This window comes from Giraffa tippelskirchi, chromosome 13 (assembly GCF_054371585.1).
Source record: "Giraffa tippelskirchi isolate mGirTip1 chromosome 13, T2T-mGirTip1v1.2.pri, whole genome shotgun sequence".
Classification (NCBI taxonomy): Eukaryota; Metazoa; Chordata; class Mammalia; order Artiodactyla; family Giraffidae; genus Giraffa; species Giraffa tippelskirchi.
Window position 1 is genome coordinate 8,322,691 of NC_137287.1, and position 27,570 is coordinate 8,350,260.

At 42.7% G+C, this 27,570-nt stretch overlaps 1 protein-coding gene and 1 long non-coding RNA gene across 8 annotated transcripts in view; one reads left to right on the forward strand and one right to left on the reverse strand.

Annotated features, from left to right (window-relative positions):
• The window catches only part of POM121C (POM121 transmembrane nucleoporin C), a 36,379-nt gene that overhangs the window by 1,523 nt on the left and 7,286 nt on the right, over nucleotides 1-27,570 (forward strand). For 2 of the 7 annotated variants that reach the window (XM_081557858.1, XM_081557859.1), the window contains exons 2-10: nucleotides 15,931-16,146; nucleotides 16,438-16,596; nucleotides 18,193-18,273; nucleotides 19,825-19,999; nucleotides 23,436-23,527; nucleotides 24,629-24,702; nucleotides 25,357-25,481; nucleotides 25,596-25,698; nucleotides 25,925-26,101. In XM_081557858.1, coding sequence (XP_081413984.1) covers nucleotides 15,931-16,146; nucleotides 16,438-16,596; nucleotides 18,193-18,273; nucleotides 19,825-19,999; nucleotides 23,436-23,527; nucleotides 24,629-24,702; nucleotides 25,357-25,481; nucleotides 25,596-25,698; nucleotides 25,925-26,101 — 1,202 coding nt within the window. Of the gene's footprint in view, nucleotides 1-1,293; nucleotides 1,390-2,599; nucleotides 2,792-14,464; nucleotides 15,029-15,930; nucleotides 16,147-16,437; nucleotides 16,597-18,192; nucleotides 18,274-19,824; nucleotides 20,000-23,435; nucleotides 23,528-24,628; nucleotides 24,703-25,356; nucleotides 25,482-25,595; nucleotides 25,699-25,924; nucleotides 26,102-27,570 lie in introns of those variants that run through there. The other 5 variants (XM_081557860.1, XM_081557861.1, XM_081557855.1 and 2 more) reach the window with 5 other exon arrangements.
• On the reverse strand, nucleotides 10,305-14,380 carry LOC145532545 (uncharacterized). The gene is made up of 2 exons (XR_014073330.1): nucleotides 14,101-14,380; nucleotides 10,305-10,591 (listed from the first exon to the last, which is right to left on the reverse strand). It is a non-coding gene; the product is annotated as an uncharacterized LOC145532545 (long non-coding RNA).

Here is a 27,570-nt window from a genome sequence, read left to right on the forward strand (position 1 = left end):
GTTCTCATTGTGTTCATCCGCTATTTTCCTGATTTTCTTTAGTTTCTTTGTCCATGGTTTCCTAAGCTCATTGAACTTGTTTAAAATGCTTGATTTAACGTTTTTGTTTAGTTAGTCCAGTGTCTGGGCTAATTGTTTTCTTTCTTTTTTTTCCCTTGTGAATGGCCCATACTTTCCTGTTTATTGGTTTTAAATTTTTTGTTGAGAGCTGTATATTCTAAGTGTTGTAATGTGTGATCAGTGGCTCAGTCATGTCCAGCTCTTTGTGACCCTATATACTGTAGCCCACCAGGTTCCTCTGTCCATGTGATTTCCCAGGCAAGAATACTGGAGAGGGTTGCCATTCCTACTCAAAGTGTTATAATGTGATAACTCTCAAAATGTGATTCTTACTCATCAGGGATTGTCAGGTTTTGCTTATTGAGGGCTGGAGCTGTTACTTTTACAAACTGTTTTTTGCAAAATGTGTATTCCTTGTTTTTCTGCGGTCGCTGAAGTTTCTGTTCCATTTTCTCTACTGTCTGTCAGTGACCTGACATAGGACCTGATTTTTTTAAATGTTTAACTCTAAATAGTGAGCTAGGGGAGGTGTATTCTGTCTCTTTTAATCTGATAGATGCTCCAGGAAAAGCCAAAGCTGCCAGTAGGGTCAAATCCAAGGCAAGCATCAATGCTGATCTTCAGGGACCCATCTGACTGATCAAACTGTGTGGACCCAAACTTTGGGAGGACAGTGTTTCCACTGTCTACTCTGGCATCAGCCAGCTTCTTCAGGAACATAGGCTGCTATCCTATACAGCTGCAGCATGTCTGAGGAACAAGGCATATTGACTAGTTTGCATATGTTCTTCACTTGTGAAAGATCAGCAACCTTTCCCTTCATTGTTAGAAGGACTCCCCAGGTTGTTAAAAGTTTCTGGTCATGTTCTGAGTTACAAAATAGTTGATTTCAGTCATTCTTTGTAGCTCAGTGATTGCTTTGGTGAAGGGACAAACCCCTAGTTCCTACTCTGTCATTTTGTGTGACATCACTCTGACTCATAGTTTTAGAAGAATATATTCTGATAATCTCTATTTTCTTAATTTGTCTGTATAGATGATTTACATTTAATATAATTTTTGATTGGTTAGGATTTAATCACTGGACTGCCAGGGAAGTCTGCCACTGCATTCTTTATTGGTTTCTTATAGTATTAGTAATCAAAACATTCTTTACTATTGAATACTTTGGTACTTTCAGTGCTTTCCTTACTATTTAATGTCTGACTTCTTTGTTAAACTACATCTTCCTAGAGGGCTGGTACCATGTCTGTAGTCCGTGTTGCTGTATACTGGGTAGCACAGAGTAGGTAGTGGAAGCACAGTAAATAGTGAACTGACAACTGGAAGGTAAGTATTTCTTCTCTTAATATGGTGGACACCAGACACGTGTTTCTACTCCCAGAACTGCTTCTGGCCTGTGGTTCTGTGCTTACCAGGTATATCCATCCCTCGCAGGAATCCCCTCTTTCTCCCCACCCTGACTTATCTGTTAGTGAGAGATGCACCTGGTTGTTTCCGCCACATTTTTAACTTTCCGGCGGTGCCTATAATGGTTCATACCACCTCTGCAGGGAAAAGGGTGGAAAGGGTGAAGAAATAGGAGGCCAGGAGTTCCAGAGACAAACTTGACACATTTAAAAATTCTGTTAACAACATTCTTGAGAGAACATTTAGATACACATCTTGGGTAGTTTGGTGTTTTGTCCTTAATGACAGTTCTTCACTGACAGTATTGGATTGTTGGTTAACAATCCATTGGGGACAAGCTTCAGGCTGCCCCCTAGTGGGAAGCAGCACAATCAAGCCCTTGTCTGGTGGCTCAGATGGTCAAGAATCTGCCTGCGATGCAGGAGACCCAGGTTCTATCCCTGGGTGGGAAGATCCCCTGGCGAAAGGAGTGGCAACCCACTTCAGTATTGTTGCATGGAGAATTCCATGGACAGAGGACCCTAGTGGGCTTCAGTCCACAGGGTCACAAAGAGTCAGATACGAATGACTAACACTGTCACTTTCACAGCGTGTTACACCCCGAGGCAACCTGGACCTCTGCAATGGAGAAAATGAGTGTAGGAACCAGCTCTGTCTTGTTGACTATATATTATTAGCACTTAGGATATTACTTGGCATTTAGTATAGGAGCTCAATATTGAACAAACTAACCAACATGTACTACTGTTCATGAACACTAGCACGTTTCTTGAGAACCTACTGTGTTTAAGACACTAAGCCAAGCACTGTAGGTTATGCAGATCACAGCCAGATAGTAAATATTTTAGGTTTAGAGGCCATATGGTCTCTATTACAACTACTCAACTCTGCTCTTGTGATGGAAAGGCAGCCACAGACAATAGAAAATCTAATGAGTGTGTCTTAGTTCCAGTGAAACTTGATTTTTTACGATTAGTCTACAGTACAAATGTTGGTGTGAGACACAAGATTAAGGCCTAAAAGGCATTGTGGCTTCCCGCCTTTCTTGCTCTGGATTGAGTGCTCTATGGGAAGCCAGCTGCCATGTGATGAGGACACTTAAACAGCCCTGTGGAAAGGTCCATGTAGTGAGAAACTGAGGCCTTCTGCCAACAGCTGGCAGGGAACTGAGGCCTCCTCCAAATAACCAGGCAGTGCGCTGTCTTGGAAGCAGACCCTACACATGACAGCATAATGTCTTGACTGCCACCTCATGAAAGATCCGGAGCCAGAACCCCCACTTATGCCACTCCCAAATTCCTGGCTCTGTAAGATAAGAAAGGTTTGTTGAGTTAAGCTACTTAATTGTGGGGTAATTTGTTATGCGGTAATAGATAACAAATACATACAGGGTTCCAGCATCTTCCCCACTGAATTATAGTGGTGCCAATATAGAACACTGGTTGACCACATGTATGTTAGTCTTTTTCTGGACTCTCTCTTCTGTTCCATTAACCTGTGTGTCTGTGTTTATGTCAACATACTGGCTTGATTACGATAACTTTTGCTGTAAGTCTTGAAGTCAGATAGTATAAGACCTCCAATTTAGTTATTTCTTTTGTCAGTTGAGTTGACTGGGCTATTCTGGGTTCTTTGCGTATCCATATAAATTTTAAACCAGCTTATCAACTTCTAGTTAAAAACCTGACATTTTCATTGGGATTGCACTGAATCTATAGATCAATATGAGAGAGAAATGGCTATCTTAACAATATTGAATATTCCAATCCATAAACATATATCTCTCTATCTAGATCTTCTTTAATATCTCGAAAAATTATTTGCAGATTTAGTGTAATGTTTTATATAGAAGTCTTGCATATATTTTGTTACATTTAAATTTATCTCTAAATATTTCCCACTCCAGTATTCTTGCCTGGAGAATTCCATGGACAGAGTAGCCTGGCACGCTCCAGTCCATGGAGTCGCAAAGAGCTGGATACGACTGAGTGACTAATACATACTGTTTTAAATTATTATCAAATGTTGGCAATATTCTGTGTGCTGTACCCTTGTAGTTTATTTTACACATGGTAGTTTGTCCATCTCCTGCCCCGTCTTGCTCCTCCTCCCACTGGTGACCGCGGGTCTCTTCTCTGTTGTCCATGCGTCTGTTTCCGTTTTTGCAAGTGTTTTCTGAGCGTGCGTCTTGCTCTGGGCATTCTCGTCGCCTTCTAAATACTCTGTTATACATAGATGATTATAAATGCCCTGCTTACCCAAAGAAACTCTACCCAGCTTTTTCTCCCAGACTTTAAGCAGCCTGCTTTAGTCTGTTATGAGGGTTGCCATAGCAAAATATCATGGACTGAGTGGTATACACAACAGAAATTTGTTTTCTCACAGTTCTGGATGATGGAAGCCCAAGACCTAAGTGTTGGTAGGGCTGGTTTTTCCTGAGTCCTCGCTTTTTTGTTTACAGATGACCACCTTCTTCCTGTATACTCACGTGGTCTTTTCTCTGCATCTCTGGTGACTCTACCTCTTCTTATAAGGACACTAGTCATATTTGATTGGGCCCCACTTGTATAACCTCTTTTAACCTTCAGTTCAGTTCAGTCACTCAGTCGTGTCCGACTCTTTGCGATCGCATGGACTGCAGCACGCCAGGCCTCCCTGTCCATCAGCAACTCCCGGAGTTTACCCAAACTCATGTCCATTGAGTCAGTGATGCCATCCAACCATCTCATCCTCTGTCGTCCCCTTCTCCTCCTGCCCTCAGTCTTTCCCAGCATCAGGGTCTTTTCATATGAGTCAGCTCTTCACATCAGATGGCCAAAGTATTGGAGTTTCAGCTACAACATCAGTCCTTCTAATGAATATTCAGGACTGATTTTCTTTAGGATGGACTGGTTGGATCTCCTTGCAGTCCAAGGGACTCTCAAGAGTCTTCTCCAACACCACAGTTCAAAAGCATCAATTCTTTGGCGCTCAGCTTTCTTTATAGTCCAACTCTCACATCCATACATGACTACTGGAAAAACCATAGCCTTGACTATTCGGACCTTTGTTGGCAATGTAATGTCTCTGCTTTTTAATATGCTGTCTAGATTGGTCATAACTTTCCTTCCAAAGAGCAAGCATCTTTTAATTTCATTGCTACAATCACCATCTGCAGTGATTTTGGAGCCCAGAAAAATAAAGTCTGACACTGTTTCCACTGTTTCTCCATCTATTTGCCATGAAGTTATGGGACTGGATGCCATGATCTTAGTTTTCTGAATGTTGAGTTTTAAGCCAACTTTTTCACTCTCTTTCACTTTCACCAAGAGGTTCTTTATTTCTTCTTCACTTTCTGCCATAAGGGTGGTGTCATCTGCATATCTGAGGTTATTGATATTTCTCCCAGCAATCTTGATTCCAGCTTGTGCTTCATCCAGCCTGGCATTTCCCATGATGTACTCTGCATATAAGTTAAAGAAGCATGGTGACAATATACAGTCTTGATGTACTCCTTTTCCTATTTGGATCCAGTCTGTTGTTCCCTGTCCAGTTCTAACTGTTGCTTCCTGACCTGCATACAGGTTTCTCAAGAGGCAGGTCAGGTGGTCTGATATTCCCACCTCTTTCAGAATTTTCCACAGTTTATTGTGATCCACACAGTCAAAGGCTTTGGCATAGTCAATAAAACAGAAGTAGATGTTTTTCTGGAACTCTCTTGCTTTTTCGATGATCCAGCGGATGTTGGCAATTTGATCTCTTGTTCCTCTGCCTTTTCTAAAACCAGCTTGAACATCTGGAAGTTCACATATTGTTGAAGCCTGGCTTGGAGAATTTTGAGCATTACTTTACTAGTGTGTGAGATGAGGGCAATTGTGTGATAGTTTGAGCATTCTTTGGCATTGCCTTTCTTAGGGATTGGGATGAAAACTGACCTTTTCCAGTCCTGTGTCCACTGCTGACTTTTCCAAATTTGCTGGCATATTGAGTGCAGCACTTTCACAGCATCATCTATCAGGATTTGAAATAGCTCAATTGGAATTCCATCACCTCCATTAGCTTTGTTCGTAGTGATGCTTCATAAGGCCCACTTGACTTCACATTCCAGGATGTCTGGCTCTAGGTGAGTGATCACACCATCATGATTATCTGGGTCGTGAAGATCTTTTTTGTACAGTTCTTCTATGTATTCTTGCCACCTCTTCTTAATATCTTCTGCTTCTGTTAGGTCCATACCATTTCTGTCCTTTATTGAGCCCATCTGTGCATGAAATATTCCCTTGGTATCTCTAATTTTCTTGAAGAGATCTCTAGTCTTTCCCATTCTGTTGTTTTCCTCTCTTTCTTTGCACTGATCACTGAGGAAGGCTTTCTTATCTCTCCTTGCTATTCTTTGGAACTCTGCATTCAAATGGGTATATCTTTCCTATTCTCCTTTGCTTTTCGCTTCTCTTCTTTTCCCAGCTATTTGTAAGGCCTCCTCAGACGGCCATTTTGCTTTTTTGCATTTCTGTTTCTTGGGGATGGTCTTGATCCCTGTCTCCTGTACAGTGTCACAAACCTCCGTCTATAGTTCATCAGGCCCTCTATCAGTTCTAGTCCCTTAAATCTATTTCTCACTTCTACTGTATAATCGTTAGGGATTTAATTTAGGTCATACCTAAATGGTCTAGTGGTTTTCCCTACTTTCTTCAATTTAAGTCTGAATTTGGCAATAAAGAGTTCATGATCTGAGCCTCAGTCAGCTCCCAGTCTTGTTTTTTCTGACTGTATAGAGCTTCTCCACCTTTAGCTGCAAAGAATATAATCAGTCTGATTTCGGTGTTGGCCATCTGCTGATGTCCATGTGTAGAGTCTTTTTTTGTGTTGTTGGAAGAGGGTGTTTGCTATGACCAGTGCATTCTCTTGGCAGAACTCTATTAGCCTTTGTCCTGCTTCATTCTGTACTCCAAGGCCAAATTTGCCTGTTACTCCAGGTGTTTCTTGACTTCCTACTTTTGCATTCTAGTCACCTATAATGAAAAGGACATCTTTTTTGGGTGTTAATTCTAGAAGGTCTTGTAGGTCTTCATAGAACTGTTCAACTTCAGCTCCTTCAGCATTACTGGTTGGGGCACAGACTTGGATTACTGTGATATTGAATGGTTTGCCTTGAAAATGAACAGAGATCATTCTGTCGTTTTTGAGACCACATCCAAGTACTGCATTTCGGACTCTTTTGTTGATTATGATGGCTACTCCATTTCTTCTAAGGGATTCCTGCCCACAGTAGTAGATATAATGGTCATCTGAATTAAATTTACCCATTCCAGTCCATTTTCAGAGAACGCAAAGGCAACCCACTCCAGTACTCTTGCCTGGAAGATCCCATGGACGGAGGAGCCTGGTAGGCTGCAGTCCATGGGGTCACTAGGAGTCGGACACGACTGAGCGACTTCACTTTCACTTTTCACTTTCATGCATTGGAGAAGGAAATGGCAACCACTCCAGTGTTCTTGCCTGGAGAATCCCAGGGACGGGGGAGCCTGGTGGGCTGCCGTCTATGGGGTCGCAGAGTCGGACACAACTGAAGCGACTTAGCAGCAGCAGCAGTCTATTTTAGTTCGCTGATTCCTAAAATGTCGACATTGACTCTTGCCATCTCCTGTTTGATCACTTCCAATTTGCCCTTGATTCATGGACCTAACATTCCAGGTTCCTATGCAGTATTGCTCTTTACAGCATCGGACCTTGCTTCTATCACCAGTCACATCCACAACTGGGTGTTGTTTTTGCTTTGGCTCTGTCTTTTCATTCTTTCTGGAGTTATTTCTCCACTGATCTCCAGTAGCATAACATTGGGCACCTACTGACCTAGGGAGTGTCCTAGGGACATCTTTCAGTGTCCCATCTTTTTGCCTTTTCATACTGTTCATGGGGTTCTCAAGGCAGGAATACTGAAGTGGTTTGCCATTCCCTTCTCTAGTGGACCACATTTTGCCAGAACTCTCCACCATGACCCATCCATCTTGGGTTGTCCTACATGGCATGGCTCATAGTTTCATTGAGTTAGACAAGGCTGTGGTCCATGTGATTAGATTGGTTAGTTTTCTGTGATTGTGGTTTTCAGTCTGTCTGCCCTTTTAACCTTAATTAATCTTTAAAGGCCTATTGGGGATTAGGGTTCAGTATTTACATTTTGGGGGAACACAGTTCAGTCCCTAACAGTAGTCCATTCTTTATCTCAACTGTAATCTTTTGCCCCAAGCATCTGTGGCTTATTTACCTTGTGATATTTTCAAACAATGTCCACTTGCTTTTCTGGCCTAAGTGAGTTCCAAGTTCAGCAGAACAGAAAAAGTGCCTGCAGAATTCCTTCAGGTAGTTCCCATACAGGTTAGAGCAGAAATATAGGATAATTTGCAAATAAGATATGCTCTGCTCCCTATGAAACAGGGACCAGATTCCCACACTGGGAATGCAGGTTTCTATCTTCTGGATTGCTGCCAAGCTGGAGAGTGGGTGGGAGAAAAGCAAGTAAAAATGCCACAAAGCTTTCCACCATTTTTAAATGGCTGTTTTCTTGACCTAGCATTTGTTTGGTTTTTGTAAACCTTTGATTGTTTTCCAGAGTTCTGATAAAGTTAGTTGTAATAGTTACTGCTGTTTTTTTATGTTTCTGTGAAGGGATGGGAGCTTGAAGATGCCACCTCTGCTATTTTGCTTATGTCAATCTTATGTTTTTAAAAGATTTAAATAACAAGAAAAAAGTCATAAATATTTACCTATGTTACCATTTCTGATACTCTCCATTCCTTTATGTAGAGCTAGATTTCCATATGGGATAATTTTCCTTGGGCCTGAAGGACATTCTTTAACATTTCTTGTAGTTGGTTTGGTGGTGATGAAGATAATAAAAGATATTTTTCACTGGGATAAAATTTTATATTTTTTTTTCTTTCAGTACTTTAAAAGTTATTAGTCTACTGTCTTCTCACTTGCATTGTTTTCAACAAGAAATTTGGTATCATCTTTATCTTTGTTCCTCAGAAACATTCTTTTTTCTTTAGAATTTTATCTGTATTGCTGGTTTTGACAATTTGACTTTGATGTGACTTGTTATAGTTTTCTTTGTATTTCTTGTACTTGGGATTGAGCTTCAGAATTGTGGGTTTTTTAATTTTTTATTATGTTTGGAAAGTTTGGGGCCATTATTTCTTCTTATATTTTTCCATATCGCTATACTTAACTTTTTAAACATTTGAAATGTAATTATATTAATGATGTCTTTTTTCTTTTTTGGCTGTACTGGGTCTTCATTGCTGCTCGCAGGCTTTCTCCAGTTGTGAGTGAAGGCTGCTGTTCATTGGAGTACTTGGGCTTCTCTTGTCGGGGAGCACGGCCTCTAGGTGCACAGGCTTAGTAGTTGTAGCAGTAGTTGCCACATGTGGGCTCAGTATTTGCAGCTCGTGGGCTCGAGAGCATGGGCTGCAGGAGCTTAGTTGCTCCACAGCACGTGGGATCTTCCCGAACCAAGGATTGAACCCACATCCCCTGCTTTGGCAGAGGGTTAAGCATTGGACCGCCAGGGAAGTCCCTGAGGTAACTTTTAATGTCATTCTTTGCTAGTTAACCTCTGTGTCCGTTCTGGGTCAGTTTTGATTCTTCTCCTTCTGACAGGTCATGTTTCCCTGCTTGTTTGTATGCCTGGTAATCTTTGGATGTCAGACATTTGCCTTGTGGAGTTCTGGTCACTTTTTATTCCTGTATGTTTTCTTGAACTTCGTTTTGAGATGCAGTTAAAGTCCTTGGAAAAGTTTGATTCTTTTAGGCTTTGCTTTCTGATCTATTGGACTTCCCTGGTGGCTCAGATGGTAAAGCATCTGCCTACAATGCGGGAGACCCAGGTTCAATCCCTGGGTCAGGAAGATCTCCTGGAGAAGGAAATGGCAACCCACTCCAGTATTCTTGCCTGGAAAATCCCATGGACAGAGAAGCCTGGTAGGCTACAGTCCATTGGGTCGCAAAGAGTTGGACAGGACTGAGCGACTTCACTTTCACTTTTCTGATCCATTAAGTAGGTTGAGAGCAGTGCTCAGTCTAAGGAGGATTATTTCCTCTGCTGAGGCAGCAGTGCCTTCCTGAGTACTCTACCCAGTGTCCTATGAATTATGCTTTTCCCAGTCTGGCCAGGGAAACAGATACCTTTCCTAGCCATTTTTTAGTGCCAGATCCTGTTTCCTCTAATGCTTTTTCTTTGGCTTTGGGTAATCTCCTCATAAACATATACTAATGAGTACTGTGCTGAATACTCAAGGAGAAACCTCTGTAGACCTCTGGGATCCTGTTACAGTTCTCTTCTCTCTGGTAATCTTTTTATTATTTTCCCTGAGCTACTTGGCATGTGGGATCTTAGTTCCCCAACCATGGATCGAACCCATGCCCCCTACACTGGAAGCACAGAATCTTAACCACTGGACCACCTGGGAAGTCCCTGGTATTCTGTCTTTTAAACTTTACTGCTTTGGTAAACTCTTAGCTCCATCACCTCCATCTCAGATAGGCAGGGAACTGACAAACAGCCCAATGGACTCCCTGAAACCTTCCTACTGTTTCAACTGGATGCCAAGGGTGTTAAAAATGCATTTACGGGAGGCCTCCACTTTGGCATGGCCACAGCTCCCTTGTCAATGCTCTTATCCAAGGACTGCTGTAACTCTGGTGTCTCTGTTCTAGTCTTAGCCCCATATAGTACCCGCTTTCTGGTAAGCATCGAGTTGTCTCACTCTGCATATACAGCCTGGCTGTATTATACAGGGTTCTCCAGAGAAACAGAGCCAATAAACTAGAGATAAACACAGCCAATAAACTAGAGATAAACACACACACATTTATTATTACTAGGAAGAATTAGGAACTGGTTCACATCATTATGGAAAACTGAGAAATTCCAAGATCTGTAGTCAGCAAGCTGCAAACCCAGGAGAGCTGATGGAGTAGTTCAGTCCAAGAAATAGAAGAGCCAGTAGTTGGAGTTCTAGTCCAAATCCAAGTCTGAAAGCAGGAAAAGACTGATGTCCCAGCTCAAAGACAGGCAGAGAGAATTCTTTCTCATCCCTTTTGTTCTATTCAGACCTTCGGTGGATTGGTCGAGGCCCACCTACTGTGGAGAGAGCAATCTCTTTACTCAGTCTACCAATTCAGTGTTCATCTCATCCAGAAACACTCCCATAGACACACTGAAAAATGATGTTTAACAAAACATCCAGGCACCCCATGGTACAGTCAAGTTGAGACATAAAATTAACCATCACACCAGCATTCTGCCATAGATCTGTGGGGGTCCCACACACAAACTTCTGTAACTCCCTGTCTGCATGGCACCCTCCTTTTTCTTGCTCTGCCCAATGGTTTCCAGCCATTTCAGTTGTTTCAAAGTCTGGCCTCCACCTCCTGAGCCCAGTGGGCTCTCCCTACCCTGCTTAGACTCTAGCTCTCTGCAATACTTGAGAAACTGTCCCCAGGTAGAGGAGCTAGATCTGGGGGACTCACCCTATGAGTTTCTGCTCAGGGATCAGCCTTGTGCTTCCTGTTGTCCCCTGTCTGAAAACAATTGCCTCAAAAATTGTGCCCATGTGTATAGTTGTCTATGGTAGGAGGACTATTGTGGTATCACTTAATCATGGTCAGATAGGTGGTTAATTTCCAGCTGTTTTTGTAGTATTTTGTTATATGAATTATACCACTATTCATCTGTTCTTGTGTTGGTCTACATTAGACATTTAGATGTACTCAAATAGTCAGTTATACAAATGGTGCTGCAGTGACTATCTGTGTATCCAGAAATGGAACTGCAGGGTCATGAGATACATTATTTCTTCAGCTTTATGTGATATTGCCAAACTGCTCGCCAAATTATATTGTTTTACATATCCACATACAGCACACAAATTCCATTTGTTCCACATCCTTGCCAAAACTTGATCTTGTTGAAGTGTTACATTTTTCTACTTGTGCAAATGAACGCCAGATGTTAGCATGTTTCACTGATGCGCGTGCATGAGTGCTAAGTTGCTTCAGTCGTGTCTGACTCTGTGGGACCCTATGGACTATAGCCCCCCGGGCTCCTCTGTCCATGGGGATTTTCCAGGCAAGAATTCTGGGGCGGGTTGCCATGCCCTCCTCCAGGGGATCTTCCCGACCCAGGGATTGAACCCACGTCTCTTATGTCTCCTGCATTGGCAGGTGGGTTCTTTACCACTAGTGCCACCTGGGAAGCCCTGTTACAGCAGTAAACCCTTCTTAAATTACCAGTAAGATTAAAAATATATATGTGTGTATGTACATACATATATATACACATATACATGTACATATGTATATATTTATTATTGGCTATTTGGATTTCCTATTCAGTAAATTGCATTTGATATCACTGTCCTTCTAAACAATTGAGTCATCTTTTTGTTACTGATTCATTCCTAATAAATTCTAGTTACTAATCCTTTTTTGGTTATATGAGTTAGAATCATGTTTTCCTAGTGGCTTAATATAGAAGTATTAAATTTTAATGTAGTTATATTCATCGATGTTTTACTAAATGATTTGTGCTTTGAGTGTGTTCATTTCTTTAAGCTCTTAACACTGGGGTGCCCAGTGCTCGGGTCTTGAACCTCTTTATTTATATTAATTCCTAAGAAATCTTAGTCTTGTGGCATCTGTACACTACTGATGACTTTTACCTCTCTGGAACACCACTAATACATGATTATTTAAAAGACCCTTGCTGAGCTATTAATAAATCCATCTTGCTTCTTCCCTTATTATTGAAGTTTCTTGAATGGGAAGTCTGTATCCACTGCTTCTATTTCCTCATTTTCCATTCACTGTTTAACCCACTGCAGCTTGGTTTTTGTCCCACTATTCCACTTATACTAATACTATTGAGCTTTTTTTTCTCTTTTCTTATTTTGGCTATGCACTGCAACTTATGGGATCTTAAGTTTCCCGACCGTTGAAAGCACAGAGTCCTAACCACTGGACCTGCAGAGAATTCCCAGGATTTTTTTCTTAAGTAACACAGCCCACACTCTTTCCTTTTCAAATGAAGTTTTTTATGGAATCACAGTATATTAAACAGATAGAAACAGAATTGCACTGGCTATGGGCTGGGGAAGAGAACTGCTTGCTTTTCTCATGTCTCCATGTTGCTCCAGAGGCCTCTTTTTGAGCCCCTCCAGTCTTTCCAGCCTCCCTGTTGCCCTAAACAGCGTAATCTCCAGCCATAACAAACTGTTCGCAGACTCTTATGTCATACTGCTTTCCATCTCTGTGCTTCTGCAAAACACTTCTTCATCCTTCTTGAACCTGCTTTAAGCCAGTTCTCTCAGCTCAAGTAGCATCTCCCAACCCATCTTCCCCTTTATCATTCCTTCCCTTTTTATGCCTGTTATCACAGTTATCACAATGAATCGTAACTTTCTATTTATACATTTTTCTTCCATACTAAACTGGGGGCTTCTAAAGATAATAGACCCTGTGTTTCCCCCCATTAATCTCTTTAATGTATATCAGTAATAGAAGGAATAAATCAATGAATGAATGGCTGAGGAAGCTGAGCTAGGCCAAAGCCTGAATTGGCAGACCACCAAGTTTTTTTTAAACAGTTCTATTAAGATATAATTTAAATACCATACAATTCACAGGGCTGTGCAACATCACTGTCATCTAATTTTTAAACATCTTTGTCACCCCCAAAAGGAAACTCTACCCTTTAACAGTCACTCTCCATCCCCTGACCCAATACTCGACAAACACTAATCCACTTTCTCAGGCCACCAAATTTAACACAGGTAAATTGATCACAAATCCTAAAAATCTACCCGGTTCTGAGGAGGATGGGAAATTTGGTAGGTAATTGCCCCAATTTATGGGGCTTCCCTGGTGGCTCAGATGGTAAAGAATCTGCCTGCAATGCAGGATACCCATGGACTGAGGAGGCTGGTGGGCTTCGGTCCATGGACTCCCAGAGAGTTCGACACAACTGAGCGACTAATACTTTAATTTTGCCCCCATTTATAAATGTGTACTGCAGAAACGCAAACTCATATTGCAGCTTCAGGTCTGATCTGCAGTGTATTAGATTATTAGCCTGTTTAATCGAGAATTTATTAGCACTGCGTGCTTGCTTAGTTGTGTCCGACTCTTTGCAACCCCATGGACTGTAGCCTGCCAGACTCCTCTGTCCATGGGATTTTCCAGGCAAGAATACTAGAGTGGGTTGCCATTTCCTCCTCCAGGGAATCTTCCTGACCCAGGGATAGAACCCTCGTTTCTTGCACTGCAGGCGGATTCTTTACCACTGAGCCGTCAGGGAAGCCCTTTTATTGGTACTGCTGCTGCTAAGTCGCTTCACTCGTGTCCGACTCTGTGCGACCCCATAGACGGCAGCCCACCAGGCTCCGCCGTCCCTGGGATTCTCCAGGCAAGAATACTGGAGTGGGTTGCCATTTCCTTCTTCAGTGCATGAAAGGGAAAAGTGAAAGTGAACTAGATCCACCTTTAAGGAGGATGGTTAGTGTTGGCCTTGCTTGTTCTTATTGCTGTTAAAGTCAACTCCCTTTAGCAGTTTATACTTTGGCAGAAAACAGAGTAACTGAAAAAACTCTCAACCTCAGGTAGCAGTTGTGAAAAGTGCCTGATAATCTCTTCTAAGGTGTTTAACCTTCTAGGAAATAAACATCACGTGAGTAGTCGTTTCCCAGCGTTTTTATTCTTAACGCGATTCTTCCAAAAGGCTCATCTCTGGCTGGGTGCTGTGCGGACAGGCGGGAAACGTCAAGAATCAGAAGTCGCTGTTTCGCCAGGCGGCGTTTTCTGAAACGGGTCGGGTCTAACGCATTGCCAGGCAGTAAGGTTTCCCGTCGCAGTCGCGCGTCCGCGTCGCGTGCGCAGTGACGAAGTCGGCGCGCGGCGACGCGGCGCGCGGCGCGGTGGACGCTGGGATATTTAAGTCTTCTCCGCGGCGCGGAGCCGCGATGTCTCCGGCGGCTGCGGCGGCTGGAGGCGACAGAAGGCGGCCGATAGCGAGTGTCAGGGAGGGCCGCGGCTGGGGCTGTGGCAGGCCGGCCGGGGCAACGCTTCTCGGCCTGTCGCTGCTCGGCCTCGTGCTGTACCTGGTGCCGGCGGCGGCTGCGCTGGCCTGGCTGGCTGTGGGGGCTACTGCGGCCTGGTGGGGACTGAGCCGCGAGCCCCGAGGTTCGCGCGCCCTCTCCTCGCTCGTTTGTAACGCGCGGCGTAAGCGAACACTGCTCGCCTCGCCTCCTGCCAAATCGGCAGCAAACGGAAATCTCCTAGAGCCGCGGAGCCCGCTCGAAGGACCCGACCCCGCTGAACTGCTCCTCATGGGCAGTTACCTGGGCAAGCCCGGCCCCCCGCAGCCTGACCCCGCCCCGGAGGCCAGGGACCTGCGGGAGCGGCCGGGCCGCCGCCCTCCCGTCCGCACCGCGTCGCCGGCTCAGTCGGCGCATCCCCAGCGTATTCAGGTTCACCCCTCCCTCCCCACTTCTCTTCTCCGACCCTCCAGGAAGCCTTCCTACCGGTAAGATAACCCTGATCTTCCCCACAGCCTCTCCTCTGTCGCCTGGCTTTGAGTTGAGGACTTGACTTTTAAATCCAATTTTCTTTTTCATTAAGTCCAAAGTGGATTCTGTGTCGTTTTGTCCTCTTAATCACCCTGGTGGGTGTCTACCGACTCCTGTCCGCCTTTACCCTTTGGAATGAGATGTAATGCCACAGCGGTTCCCTTCCTTCCAGTTATTAAAACCATCTGAATTTTCATGCAGTATAGATTTAGCAGAATACTTGATAAACCACTGACTATCCCTGTTTCTTCTGAAAATATATTTATCTTTCAAGTGTAGTTTAAAATGATTTCTTAGATCCATCTCCACCCTCCCCCGCCCCCCCACTTTGGACCACTAACTGAAACTCTGTGATTAGCCAAGCTCAAAGAGGTGTTCCCAGGAAACATCTCTTTGATTAGTAAAACTTGATAAAGATGATCCAGGAGAATACAAAAATTTGATGAAAATACTAGATTCATAACAAGTACATTTAGTTGAGAAGATCAACATTTAGGTGTTTAAAATGTTTGAGTGTACATCACTGATGACCTCACATAAAAGTTTGAAGCATCTTGAAAAGTTCTTCCCTGCATATCCTGTCCCACACTTTTCTTCCATTGTAATTTGCTTGTGTGGGCAAGGTTTTCAATTTCCCTCTCAAATTGTTGGAAGTCCATTGTAGGGACAGCTGTTGCGCAGCTGTCACTTTCTGCACTTCGATGAAATGAGGGAAAGTTGCCATAAACATACTGTGTGTTCTGTGTTGCCTAAAAAGAAGTTGAGAGCATCTGAAAACTATCTGAACTCACGTGGTTCTTTGATCATTTAAATTTTATGACGTTTTTCAAGCTTCTTCGGTATCTCCCATTCTTCACAGGGACTGTGGGACTTTATCACATCGGTTTGTAATAACACCTCGAAGGCGATATCCGATCCAGCAGGCCCAGTATTCCTTGCTGGGGGTACTTCCCACAGTATGCTGGAATGGTTGTCACAAGAAGACCGTGCTGTCTGCTCGTAATTCCAAAATGGTGTGCAGCCCAGTGACAGTGAGGATCGCGCCTCCAGATAGCAAACTGACTCGTTCTCCAATGTGAGTATTGTTGAATGTTTGTATTTCCTTTATTCTTTTTTGGTTATTTCTCTGACAAAGCAGAAAAAGAAATAGCTGCTTATTTGAATGAGAAATCCCAGATTCTAGTAATTGAACCATCTTTTGGTTTCGTTTGCCTTAGTAGCTTTGATTGTCTAGGGTGATTTCTGTGAGTGTATAAAATTATACTTTTGCTTGCTGGTTAGCTTCTGACGTCCAGTGACTGAAGTCGGTTTTATGTGGCTTGGTAATTAGAATACCTTGATGCTGGAATCTTGTCTTTCATTGCAGACCAGAGCAGATTATCAACTCAACCCTGTCTTCACCATCAACTAGTGCCCCAGATCCATGTGCAAAGGAGACTGTACTGAATGCCCTCAAAGAGAGGAAGAAAAGGACAGTGGAGGAGGAAGACAAAATATTTGCTGATGGCCAGGAAAATAAAAGAAGGTAATAGGACCAACAGAGGAATTAACAGGCTTCTCCCATGGGCTCCCGGGTTTTGTTGAAATATAGGGTCACTCTCTAAAGATACACAGGTCAGCTCCAGTTTGTGACCCTTAGTAGATTCCCTTCTTTGGTTTTCATAGAAGTGGTTGATAATAAGGTCTTAAATTAGTGCTGTTCATTTTCTGAGACACATGTTAGATAAATTTTGTAGTTTGCTTTTTCCGTAAGTACTAGAGATAAGCCAGCAACTATTAGCCAGGTTAACCTTGTACTTTTGATACAGACCAGTTAAATTTTATTTTTGAGAGAGCAGGCTTGAAGTCTTCCCCTCACAGTCTCCTGGCGTTTAATTATTTGGCTAACCACCGATTTCAGTGTTGTAATTGTGCTGAGGAGAATGCTTGGCAAACAGAAGTGAGGACTAGAGTATGGTAGATTTGTCAGTAATGAGACTAAAACCACTTTCATTATTTGCTTTTCTGTACAGACAATGCAGTAAACAGTCTATTAAGGCTTTAACAGGCTTTGCGAGGAGTCAGTGAAGGATTCCAGTCATTTTTTTAGTTCAGTAAATGGAGCACCCACTATATGTCAGAGCCTATTCCAGGTACAGTGGATATAGCTTTGAACAAGACAGAGTCCTCATGGGTTTGAGAGAGACCAGAGAAAAAGGATAATAAAAATAAACAAAGTAATCATAGATTATAAGCATACAGAGATAAACAGTAATATAACAGAGGGTAATGAGAAGGGGGCTTCTTTATATACGGTGGTCAAAGAAGTGTTCTCTGAGGAGACAGCAGCCTCACACTTAAAAATCATTGACCCCATTACCTAGACAAGATTGTTCATATCCTACAGGGTAAAAATTGGTCAACTTTGATACTTCAGATGACAAAATTGAGTAGGGAAATATTAATGCAAGTGTATTTATGTCATAGATTAGGTAATGATGACTAGAGATAAATATGATTGGCACGTGAGCAGTTTGACCTAATGTCAACTAGCTAAGCAGGAGTGACAGGGGGTGAGGAGGTGTGGAGGTAGAAGAAATAACTTTATGGTTCATCTAGGTCTCTCATGTTCTCCAGGGTGGTAATTTTTCTTGACCCTAGTGAGCCTATGCCTGAGGATTCTATATTATCTTTCCCATGATAGAAATAAGCGATAATTATGTGCACCATGCATAGGCCCTTCTATGTGATAGGTCAAGTTTTTCCTTAACAGACTTGCCATATTAACCTGTAGAGCACCATAGGAGTGTGGGTTGACCCCTAAAGTGTTGTTTTTGTTTTTAATTTGGGTATGGTAGGATGGTAAATTTGTGATTCTGATACTTCGGTGAGAAATTAGCAAATAATTGAAACAACTTCATTGTTCAAAAGGTCTTGACATATTTTCATACTTTCCTTACTGCCCTAAATCTTAGGATAAATTTAACTTTTGGAATCTTTGTGTTTGAAGCATCCCTCATCTTGTCTGGCAGCGAACCTATGCTCCATAGAAATAGTATAAAGTCCCAAGAATATGGGAATATGATTTGGGGCCGGGGGAGAAGTAATTTCATTGAATTGAGAGTGTTTTGATTTGTCGTAGGCGCCGTGGTAGCAGCGGGAGTGGACATTCAGCGTTTGAGCCCCTGGTGGCCAATGGAGTCCCTGCTTCTTTTGTGCCTAAGTAAGTGACAGTCCGTGGATGAGATGTATACTGTTTGGAAAAGGGGCTTTATCAGAGTTAATTGTTCCATTGACTTTCTTCTTTGCTTTTGTATTGCTTTATTAGTTCAGGTTCACATCTTTGAAATCAGAGAGGAACGTTTTGAGTAGCTTGCCACACTTATTATCTTCTGATTCCTGTTATTGGTTTTTCACTAATATGGATAAAATACACTAACGCTAAGAGGGTTTATAAATATATTTAATAACCAGGTGTATGAACAGAAGCTCACAAGGTTGGTGCAATGAATAAAATGCGATGATATGAAATTGAAGATAAAATATTACATTTCTACATTTGAGTTTAAATACATTTGAGGAGGAATTGATCCGCTTAATTTGAGCTAGTAGTATAGTATGGCTGCCCAACAAAGCTAATGTGCTCCTAGTCTGTGCTGATAGAAGAACAGAAACTGACATGAGGCTGGTTAGTGGTAGTCCAGGTTCTCTAACTTGTGCTCGGATTGTCAGTGGAGTGTGTTTGGTTTAGTGTACTACACTGTAAGAGAGGATGTACAGCACAATCTTATGGGGTGGTGGTAGGCGAAGAAGTTTGAAGGTGTATAAATACTAGCCCAGAGATGAAAAATCTCAAGGAGAATAAGGAGATTTGGATATTGGTGGCTCAGACGGTAAAGCGTCTGCCTACAGTGTGGGAGACCCGGGTTCAATCCCTGGGTTGGGAAGATCTGGAGAAGGAAATGGCAACCCTCTCCAGTACTCTTGCCTGGAAAATCCCATGGAACCTGATAGGCTATAGTCCATGGGGTCGCAAAGAGTTGGACATGACTGAGCAACTTCACTTTCACTTTAACTTCCCTCCGAAAAATGGAAGGACTGTCAGGTCAAAGAAGAAAAACAACTTGCTCAGCACAACTCCAAGTAGTATCCATTGGTGAGTGTATCCAAGTTAGAAGGAAAAGCATTTTCATCCAGTATAAGAATAAACTGGTCTGTGGTTGAGTATCATAACAGATTGAATGACTCTTCTATAGGAAAGAGGTATAGGAAATTTCTGTTTAGTTGGAAGTTTAGAAAAGATAGTTCATTCCTCTTAACTCTGATTTTTTTTTAAGCAGTTTTATCAGGGTATAATTGGCAAATAACAAGCTGCCTGTTTAAAGTATACAGTTTGATAAGTTGTGACATGCATACAGCTGTGAAACCATCACAACAGTCAAGATAATGAGCATATTGTCATTTCCAAAAATTTTCCTGTGTCCCTTAGTAATACCTCCTTTCAGCTTTCCCCGATCTCCAGGTGTCCACTGATTTGTTTTCTGTCACTATAGATTAGTGTGCATCTTCTAGAATGTTAGTCAGTGGACTCACACATTTGATTTTTAACATATTTGACTTTCTCTTCCTGACTGTCAGATATATTTAGCCAAATTGTTAATAATAAAATTAAGAGCATTTTTTTTTTTTTTAAAGAAAGATTTTGTGTCCATGGACAAAACCTTAAAGAATGTCTTTAATAATGCATCTAACTCTCTTCTCCCCTTCTTATTAGGCCTGGGTCTCTGAAGAGGGGTCTTACTTCACAGAACTCAGATGATCACCTGAATAAGAGATCCCGCACCTCTTCTGTGAGCTCCTTGACAAGCAGCACACACACAGGCGGCATCCCCAGCTCCGGCCGCAACGCCATCACCAGTTCCTACAGCTCCACGCGAGGACTGTCTCAGGTACATTCATCTTGTGCTGTGGGAGCACGAATTCATCCATCAGCCAGTGTTCACTCCCACCTTCTACCGTCAGATAGTGGTATTATCGCTAACAGATACAAACCCTTGAGTGATAACTGCGGACCAGTGGAGCAGAATAGAAAGCTCCACAAGTAGAACAGTCGTGTGGAAACCTGATACGAGACAGAGCCATTACTGCAGGTAAATGGGCAAGAGGCGCATAATTCAATGGATGATATTGATTTTATCAACAGGTAGATCAGGTAGTCCAGATTGCATTGATAAAAGAAATTTATCCTCTAGGCATTGAGAATTTAATGAAATTTTTTAAATGTTGTCATTCTCTTTTTTTAAGAAAGAGAATGTAGTATATATAGCCTAGGGAACAGAGCAAGTTTTGCTACCACACACACATACAGATGTGGGTTCCAGTCTTGGCTCTGACACTTAGTAGCTCTGGGGCTTTGGGTTAATCACTTAAACTCTATTTCTCATTTCTGAAGGATTATTGTAAAGACTGAAGACAGTGTTTGAAAAGTACCCATTACAGTGCCTGTTTAATAATGTATAGGAGCTAAGTGAAAATAAAGCTTGTGTGGAGGAAGATTTTTGAGGGGAGAAAAATTTTTGAGTTAAGTTAATCTAGAAGGCTCTTAGAGTAATATAAATGAAAGATGAAGGCCTAAGCCAAAGCAGTTGTAGTAAGGCTAAAAGGATAATAACAACCTTTGCCTTGAGCACTTTCTCTGGGCTAGGCCCTGTACTAACCAAGCATTTTACATTCATTTCCTCATTTAATCATGACAGCAGACATATTAAGTATACACTCATTATCCCTATTTTAAAAATCTTATGTCAGATTTCAAATGTATACAGAAAGAAAATGCCATGATGGACCTCCATGTAGCTTTAATAGTTAACAGCATTTTGTCAATCGTGTTCCATCAACCTCTGCCCCCCATTTGTTTTGCTCTTATGTTTTAAAATAAATTGAGGACTTCCCTGATAGTCCAGTGGTTAAGAATTTGCCTGCCAATGCAGGGGACATGGGTTCAATCCCTGGTTCAGGAAGATTCCACATGCTGCAAGGCAACTAAGTACATGCACTGCAGCTTCTGAGCCCACGCGCCACAGCTAGAGAAGCCACCACAAGGAGAAGCTTGTGCACTGCAACAACAGAAAGTCCTTGCATAGCAGCAAAGACCCAGCACAGCCAAAAATAAATAAATAAAAATGAAGAAAAATTTAAAAATAAGCGAGAAAAAATAAACTGCAAACATGTCAGTTCAGCTATAGGTCCTTCAGTATATTTTTAGATTTTTTTTTTTCACATTAATAAGTACAATACCATTATTTCTCTTAAATAATTTATAATAACTGTTTAATATTATCTAATATCACTCCGTATTTAAATTGCACTTATTACCGTAAGCTCTCTTATTGCAGTTACATTGTTTGAATCAGGGACCAAAAATCAATTCATGACATTTGGTTCATATTTCTCTTAGGCTTTTTAAATCTATACTACTACTGTTACTACTCTTTTTTTTCGTGCTTTTGAAAAAAGTAGATGATTTTGTTCTGTAGGATTTCCCATATTTTGGATTAAGTTTGCATCATCACGGTGTCATTTTAACTTGTACTCTATCCCCTGTTTTCCGAGGCTTGATTATATTTAAGTTCAGTTAATTTGGCAGAATATTGCACGGGTGGTACTGTGTACTTTGATTTTTTTTTGGTACTGTGTACTTTGGGTTAGGGCTTCCCAGGTGGCTGTCAATGCAGGATACCCCAGAGATGTGGGTTCAGTCCCTGGGTCAGGAAGATCCTCTGGAGGAGGAAATGGCAACCTACTCCAGTATTCTTGCCTGGAAAATCCCATGAAAAGAGGAGCCTGGTGGGCTACAGTCCATGGGGGGTCACAAAGAGTCAGAGATGACTGAGTGACTAACCACATACACACACACATACTTTGGATTGCATCTTCTCAGAAATAGATGAAGTCTGGTTGCTTCCTTTTTGATGTTAATATCAGTCAGTGGGTGTGGCCACTCTAATCTGTTTTAGAAGGTTTAGCAGGTTGCAAAATGGGGATTTCCTTGGTTGTCCAATGGTTAGGACTCGGTGTTTTCACTGCTGAGGCCCCAGTTTGATCCCTGGGAGGGCAACTAAGATCCAGCAAGCCTTGTGGCGTGGCCAAAAAAAGTACAAGAAAAATGGGCTTCTCGTGCATTGCTGGTTGGGAACATCAGTTGGTACAATTCCCTACAGGGTGGGGTGGCAGTGTTATCAACAGTGAGATGCACATGCCCTTTGATCCAGCAGGTTTACTGTTAGGAATTAACCCTACACATATAGTCAAAGACATACACGAGGATGTTGATTGTACCATTGTTTTAATAGTGGAAGCTTGGAAGCAGTGTAAGCATCCCTTTTTAGGGGACTGGTTGAATAATTTAAAGAATAAGGCAGCTTTAATAGGTACTGATATGAATGATCTCAAAATATATTTTTAAAAAATGCATAGTGCAGAGCTGTGTATAGTGTCCTCTATTCATCCTGTGATTTCTTTCATCTTTTGATGTGTATAGAATAATTTTGACAGGATATATTAGAAACTGGTAATAACTGTTGAGATAGGAAGGAAATTTTTTACTGCGTACTTGGTGGAATTTATTATACTTTTTGGCCATGGTGGGTCTTTGTTGTTTGTGGGCTTTCTCTAGTTGCAGTGAGCAGGGGCTACTCTTCATTGCTTCTCATTGCAGTGGCTTCTCTTGTTGTGGAGCACAGGCTCTAAGGCACATAGGCTTCAGTAATTGCAACACATGGGCTCAGTAGTTGTGGTACACAGGCTTGGTTGCTTCACAGCATGCGGGATCTTCATGGACCAGGGATCGAACTGGTGTTCCTTGCATTGCAAGGCATATTCTTAATCACTGGACCACGAGGGAAGTCCCCAGACTATCTTTGAGGAACTCCACTTGGTGAGGAGACAGATGTATGGATAATTACCATATAACGGTAAATACCACTGATGTTCCAAAAGTCAGAAATGTCAGGATAATATATTTTTAAAAATAAAGTTAATGAAGTAAAACTGAAAACTTAATGAGACCAAAACTAAATTAGTTACTTACTGGGTTATCTTCATTGGAACAGTTTCTTAATTGACTTTTATCATTTCCATAGATAATATGGAGCAAACTTACATGTACGTCTTAGCTCTAAACTGTTAACTGATTGTGACATCCTCTTTTTTAACATATGCCAAAAGTACATTCTTCCTTCTACTTTTATTAGCATTCCATTAGTTCTTCAGACTTTTTCTTAGTTACTTAAAAGGAGATGTTATATGCAGTGATGAACAGAACTTGATCAAAGATCAGATGATAACTATCACCTAGGGTCAGTCTCACTTGTCTTTGACTTTCAGCTGTGGAAGAGGAGTGGTCCCAGTGCATCCCCGTTCTCCAGCCCAGCCTCATCGCGCTCCCAGACTCCAGAGAGGCCAGCAAAGAAAGTGAGGTAAGGTGATCAGGTCCGTCTGGTCAAGGCTAGGGTTTTTCCAGTAGTCATGTGTGCAGGTGAGAGTTGGACTGTAAAGAAAGGTGAATGTCGAAGAATTGATGCTTTTGAACTGTGGTGTTGGAGAAGACTCTTGAGAGTCCCTTGGACTGCAAGGAGATCCAACCAGTCCATCCTAAAGGAGATCAGTCCTGGGTGTTCATTAGAAGGACTGCTGTTGAAGCTGAAACTCCAATACTTTAGCCACCTCATGCGAAGAGTTGACTCACTGGAAAAGACCCTGATGCTGGGAAAGATTGAGGGCAGGAGGAGAAGGGGATGACAGAGGATGAGATGGTTGGATGGCGTCACCGACTCGATGGACATGAGTTTGAGTAAACTCCGGGAGTTGCTGATGGACAGGGAGGCGTGGCGTGCTGCAGTCCATGGGGTTGCAAAGAATTGGACACGACTGAGCGACTGAACTGAACTAAATCCATTATTATTTGCTGCATGGATTAATGAGAGGGGCAGGAAAGGAGGGACATTTACTTGGCTCTTGGGTTTGCCTCAGCTCTAATTTGGAGGACCAAAGAAATCAGCATGTAGAGGACAGTGAACTTCCCACCTGAGTCGCTCTCATCTCTTACCGTTCTTTTGTCCCAACAAGAGGCCTCTGGCTCTCTCCCCTGCACTGTAGCATGAGTGATGGGGGTGCAGGAGTAGCGACCGTACAGAACAGAGCAGACAGAGCGAATGATGTCAGTGGGCAGCAGACTTCACGCTCTGGACTCCAGCTGACCCTCTGGGTACCTGCGGTCAGATGTAGGGATCAGACCTGTAACTAGAACTTTTAGGAACTTGGTGGGCTATAAGTAAGGTTTTGAAAAGTATTGATGTGTAGTTGTTTTAAGACAGAGCTTTCTCCATGGCTTCCGTAAACTGCCTCCATTCATTTCTATTGGGATTTTCTTTTGACTTCTATTTTTTTTGTCCTGGCATAGTGAGGTCCTACATCATGGTGGTTATAGACCAGTTGGTAGGCAAGCAGGTACAGGAAGTTATCCAGTACTTTCTGTCAGCAAATCTTTCTAAACTTAATTCTGCCTTTTCCTCCTACAGAGAAGAGGAGCTTTCTCATCATTCTAGTTCTTCAACTCCATTGGTAACAGACAAGGAGTCCCAGGGAGAAAAGGGTAAGTTGATGAGTGTACTAGGGCAGCTGTCGGTGGTGGCAGTGTTGAGCATTGCTTTGTGAAGGGCCTGGTGGGTACAGAGATAGAGGTTTCTTGTCTTTCAGAGGTTTATAGTCAGGTAAGGGAGAAAGGTGACTCAGAGAAATACAGTATACTATGTGATAACAGTAGGCTGTGGATAAGCTTAGGTTGAGCTATCTGTGACCAGTCCAGGTGACTATTGTCCAGTAAGCAGTTTTGTGGGCTTCCCTGATGGCTCAGTGGTAAAGAATCTACCTGCCAGTAAAGGAGACATAGGTTCAATCCATGGGTAGGGAAGATCTCCTGGAGAAGGAAATGGCAACTCACACCAGTATTCTTGCCTGAAAAATCCCATGGACAGAAGACCCTGGCAGGCTACAGTCCATAGGGTCGCAAAGAGTTGGACATGACTGAATAACAGAAGTAGTTGTATACTTCAATTTGGAGCAATTCTCCTTTTATATCCTCTTGACTATTAGAAATAATCTTGCAGACACCATCCAAGAGCCCAAATCATGGAAAATAGAATCTTTCAGAGATACCCAGTGAAAATTCAGTGTTAAAAACAGGAGATAGATAACCTGTCCATTTCTGGCAGAGAGAAAAAAGAAAATTAAATCTTTCTTTCTTTAGTTGCAGATCCAACCACATGGAAGAAACAGAACTTGTGGAATTCCCCATCAACACCTGGCAGCTCCGGCCAGCGTAAGCGGAAGGTTCAGCTGCTGCCCTCCAGGCGAGGAGACCAGCTGACCTTGGTATGGTCCTGTCCCTCTACTTCTGCCCACCCCAGCTTAGCTCTGTCTTAGGAAGGGTAGATACAGGATTCTTCCAGTTTCTCCTGATGGACAACTTCTTTTTCTCTTTGGTAGCCTCCACCTCCCCAGCTTGGTTATTCGATCACTGCTGAGGACTTGGACTTGGAAAAGAAAGCTTCGTTACAATGGTTTAACAACGTCTTAGAGGATAAAACTGGTAAGGAATATAGATGAGTTTCACACTCCAGTTTCAAACTCCTCTGGAGTTTTATTTTGGTCTTCCTCATGTGGGAAATCCATTTGGGCCCTCAGTGGAATCTGGAGAACGGTGAGCATTGAAGGGAAACCTTTGTGAGTTGTACTGAGGCCCCGAACTCCCTGTGCTCCGTGATATGCAACTGGAAAGAATTCCCAAACAATGTCATCTTTTCTTTCTTCCCTAGATGCTGCCTCAGCCTCTGTCAGTGAGGCCCCACCTGCCAGTCAGTCTTCCTTCACTTTTACCCTGCCTGCCGCTGGGACTGCTTCACCCCCAACCTCCCTCCAAGCCCCTAGCGCTAACCCACTGTTGGAGAGCTTGAAGAAGATGCAGAATTCCCCGGGCCTACCTTCCCTTCCTGGTGAGTGGAAGAGCTTACTTTGTTTTGTTTGTTTGTTTTTTGGCCGCACCACACAGCTTGTAGGATCTTAATCCCCTGACCAGGCATCAAACCCAGACCGCTGCAGTGGACGCGTGGGGTCCTAACCACTGGACTGCCAGGAGAGCTTACTTTGGCATGTGTAATGACATCTGCCTTTGTTTAGGTAGACGTGAAAGCACCAGGACTTCCCTGGTGGATATGGATAAGAGTCTACCTGCCAGTGCAGGGGACTCAGATTTATTTTTAAATTAATTTAGTTATTTTAATTGGAGGCTAATTACTTGACAATATTGTGGTGGTTTTTGCTGTACATGGACATGAATCAGCCACGGGTGTACATGTGAGGGGACTCAAATTTGATCCCTGGCCCGGGAAGATTCCACATGCAGGGCAGCTAAGCCCATGTGCTCTAGGACCTGTGAGCCACAACGACTGAAACTTGGGTGCCTGGAGCCCGTGCTTCACAGCAAAAGAAGCCGCCACGGTGAGAAGCCCGCTCGCTGCCACTAGAGAAAGCCCACGCGCAGCAACAAAGACCCAACACAGCCAGTAATCTAATTAAAAACAATGTTTTTAAAGAAGTAAGAGCACCATGCTCATTAATTCCTGGAAATTGTTTTAAAGGTTGACCCTGTTCTAGCTCCTCTAACCAGAGCTGGTGCAGGCTTAAGAGCTTTAGAATCTGTCATCAGTTTTAGGGAAGGGCTGCAACAGTCAGAGCTGAGGAAGGCAGCTTAGTTTTGGTCGCCAAGTGGCTCTTGATTTGAAACCCAGTCCCTCAGCTCCTCTGAGCCTTGTTGGTCATCATCTGTAAGACGAGAAAATAATGCTGACCTCATGAGGTGTTCTTGAGTGTCAGTGATCACATGGTTAGGATGTCTTATTTCACACGCAGACTATGGTCACAAAGTAATGTTACTCTTCTCGAAGTTTCCAAGGCCTGTTGCCGTTGAGACTTCCTGGCGCTGCATATACACACACTCCACTGCATATACACACACTCCACTGCATATACACACACTCCACTGCATATACACACACTCCTCTACTGCATGTACACACACTCCACTGCATATACACACACTCCTCCACTGCATATACACACACTCCACTGCATATACACACACTCCACTGCATATACACACTCCTCCACTGCATATACACACACTCCACTGCATATACACACACTCCACTGCATATACACACACTCCTCCACTGCATATACACACACTCCACTGCATATGCACACACTCCACTGCATATGCACACACTCCACTGCATATACACACACTCCACTGCATATACACACACTCCACTGCATATACACACACTCCACTGCATATACACACACTCCTCCACTGCATATACACACACTCCTCCACTGCATATACACACACTCCACTGCATATACACACACTCCACTGCATATACACACACTCCACTGCATA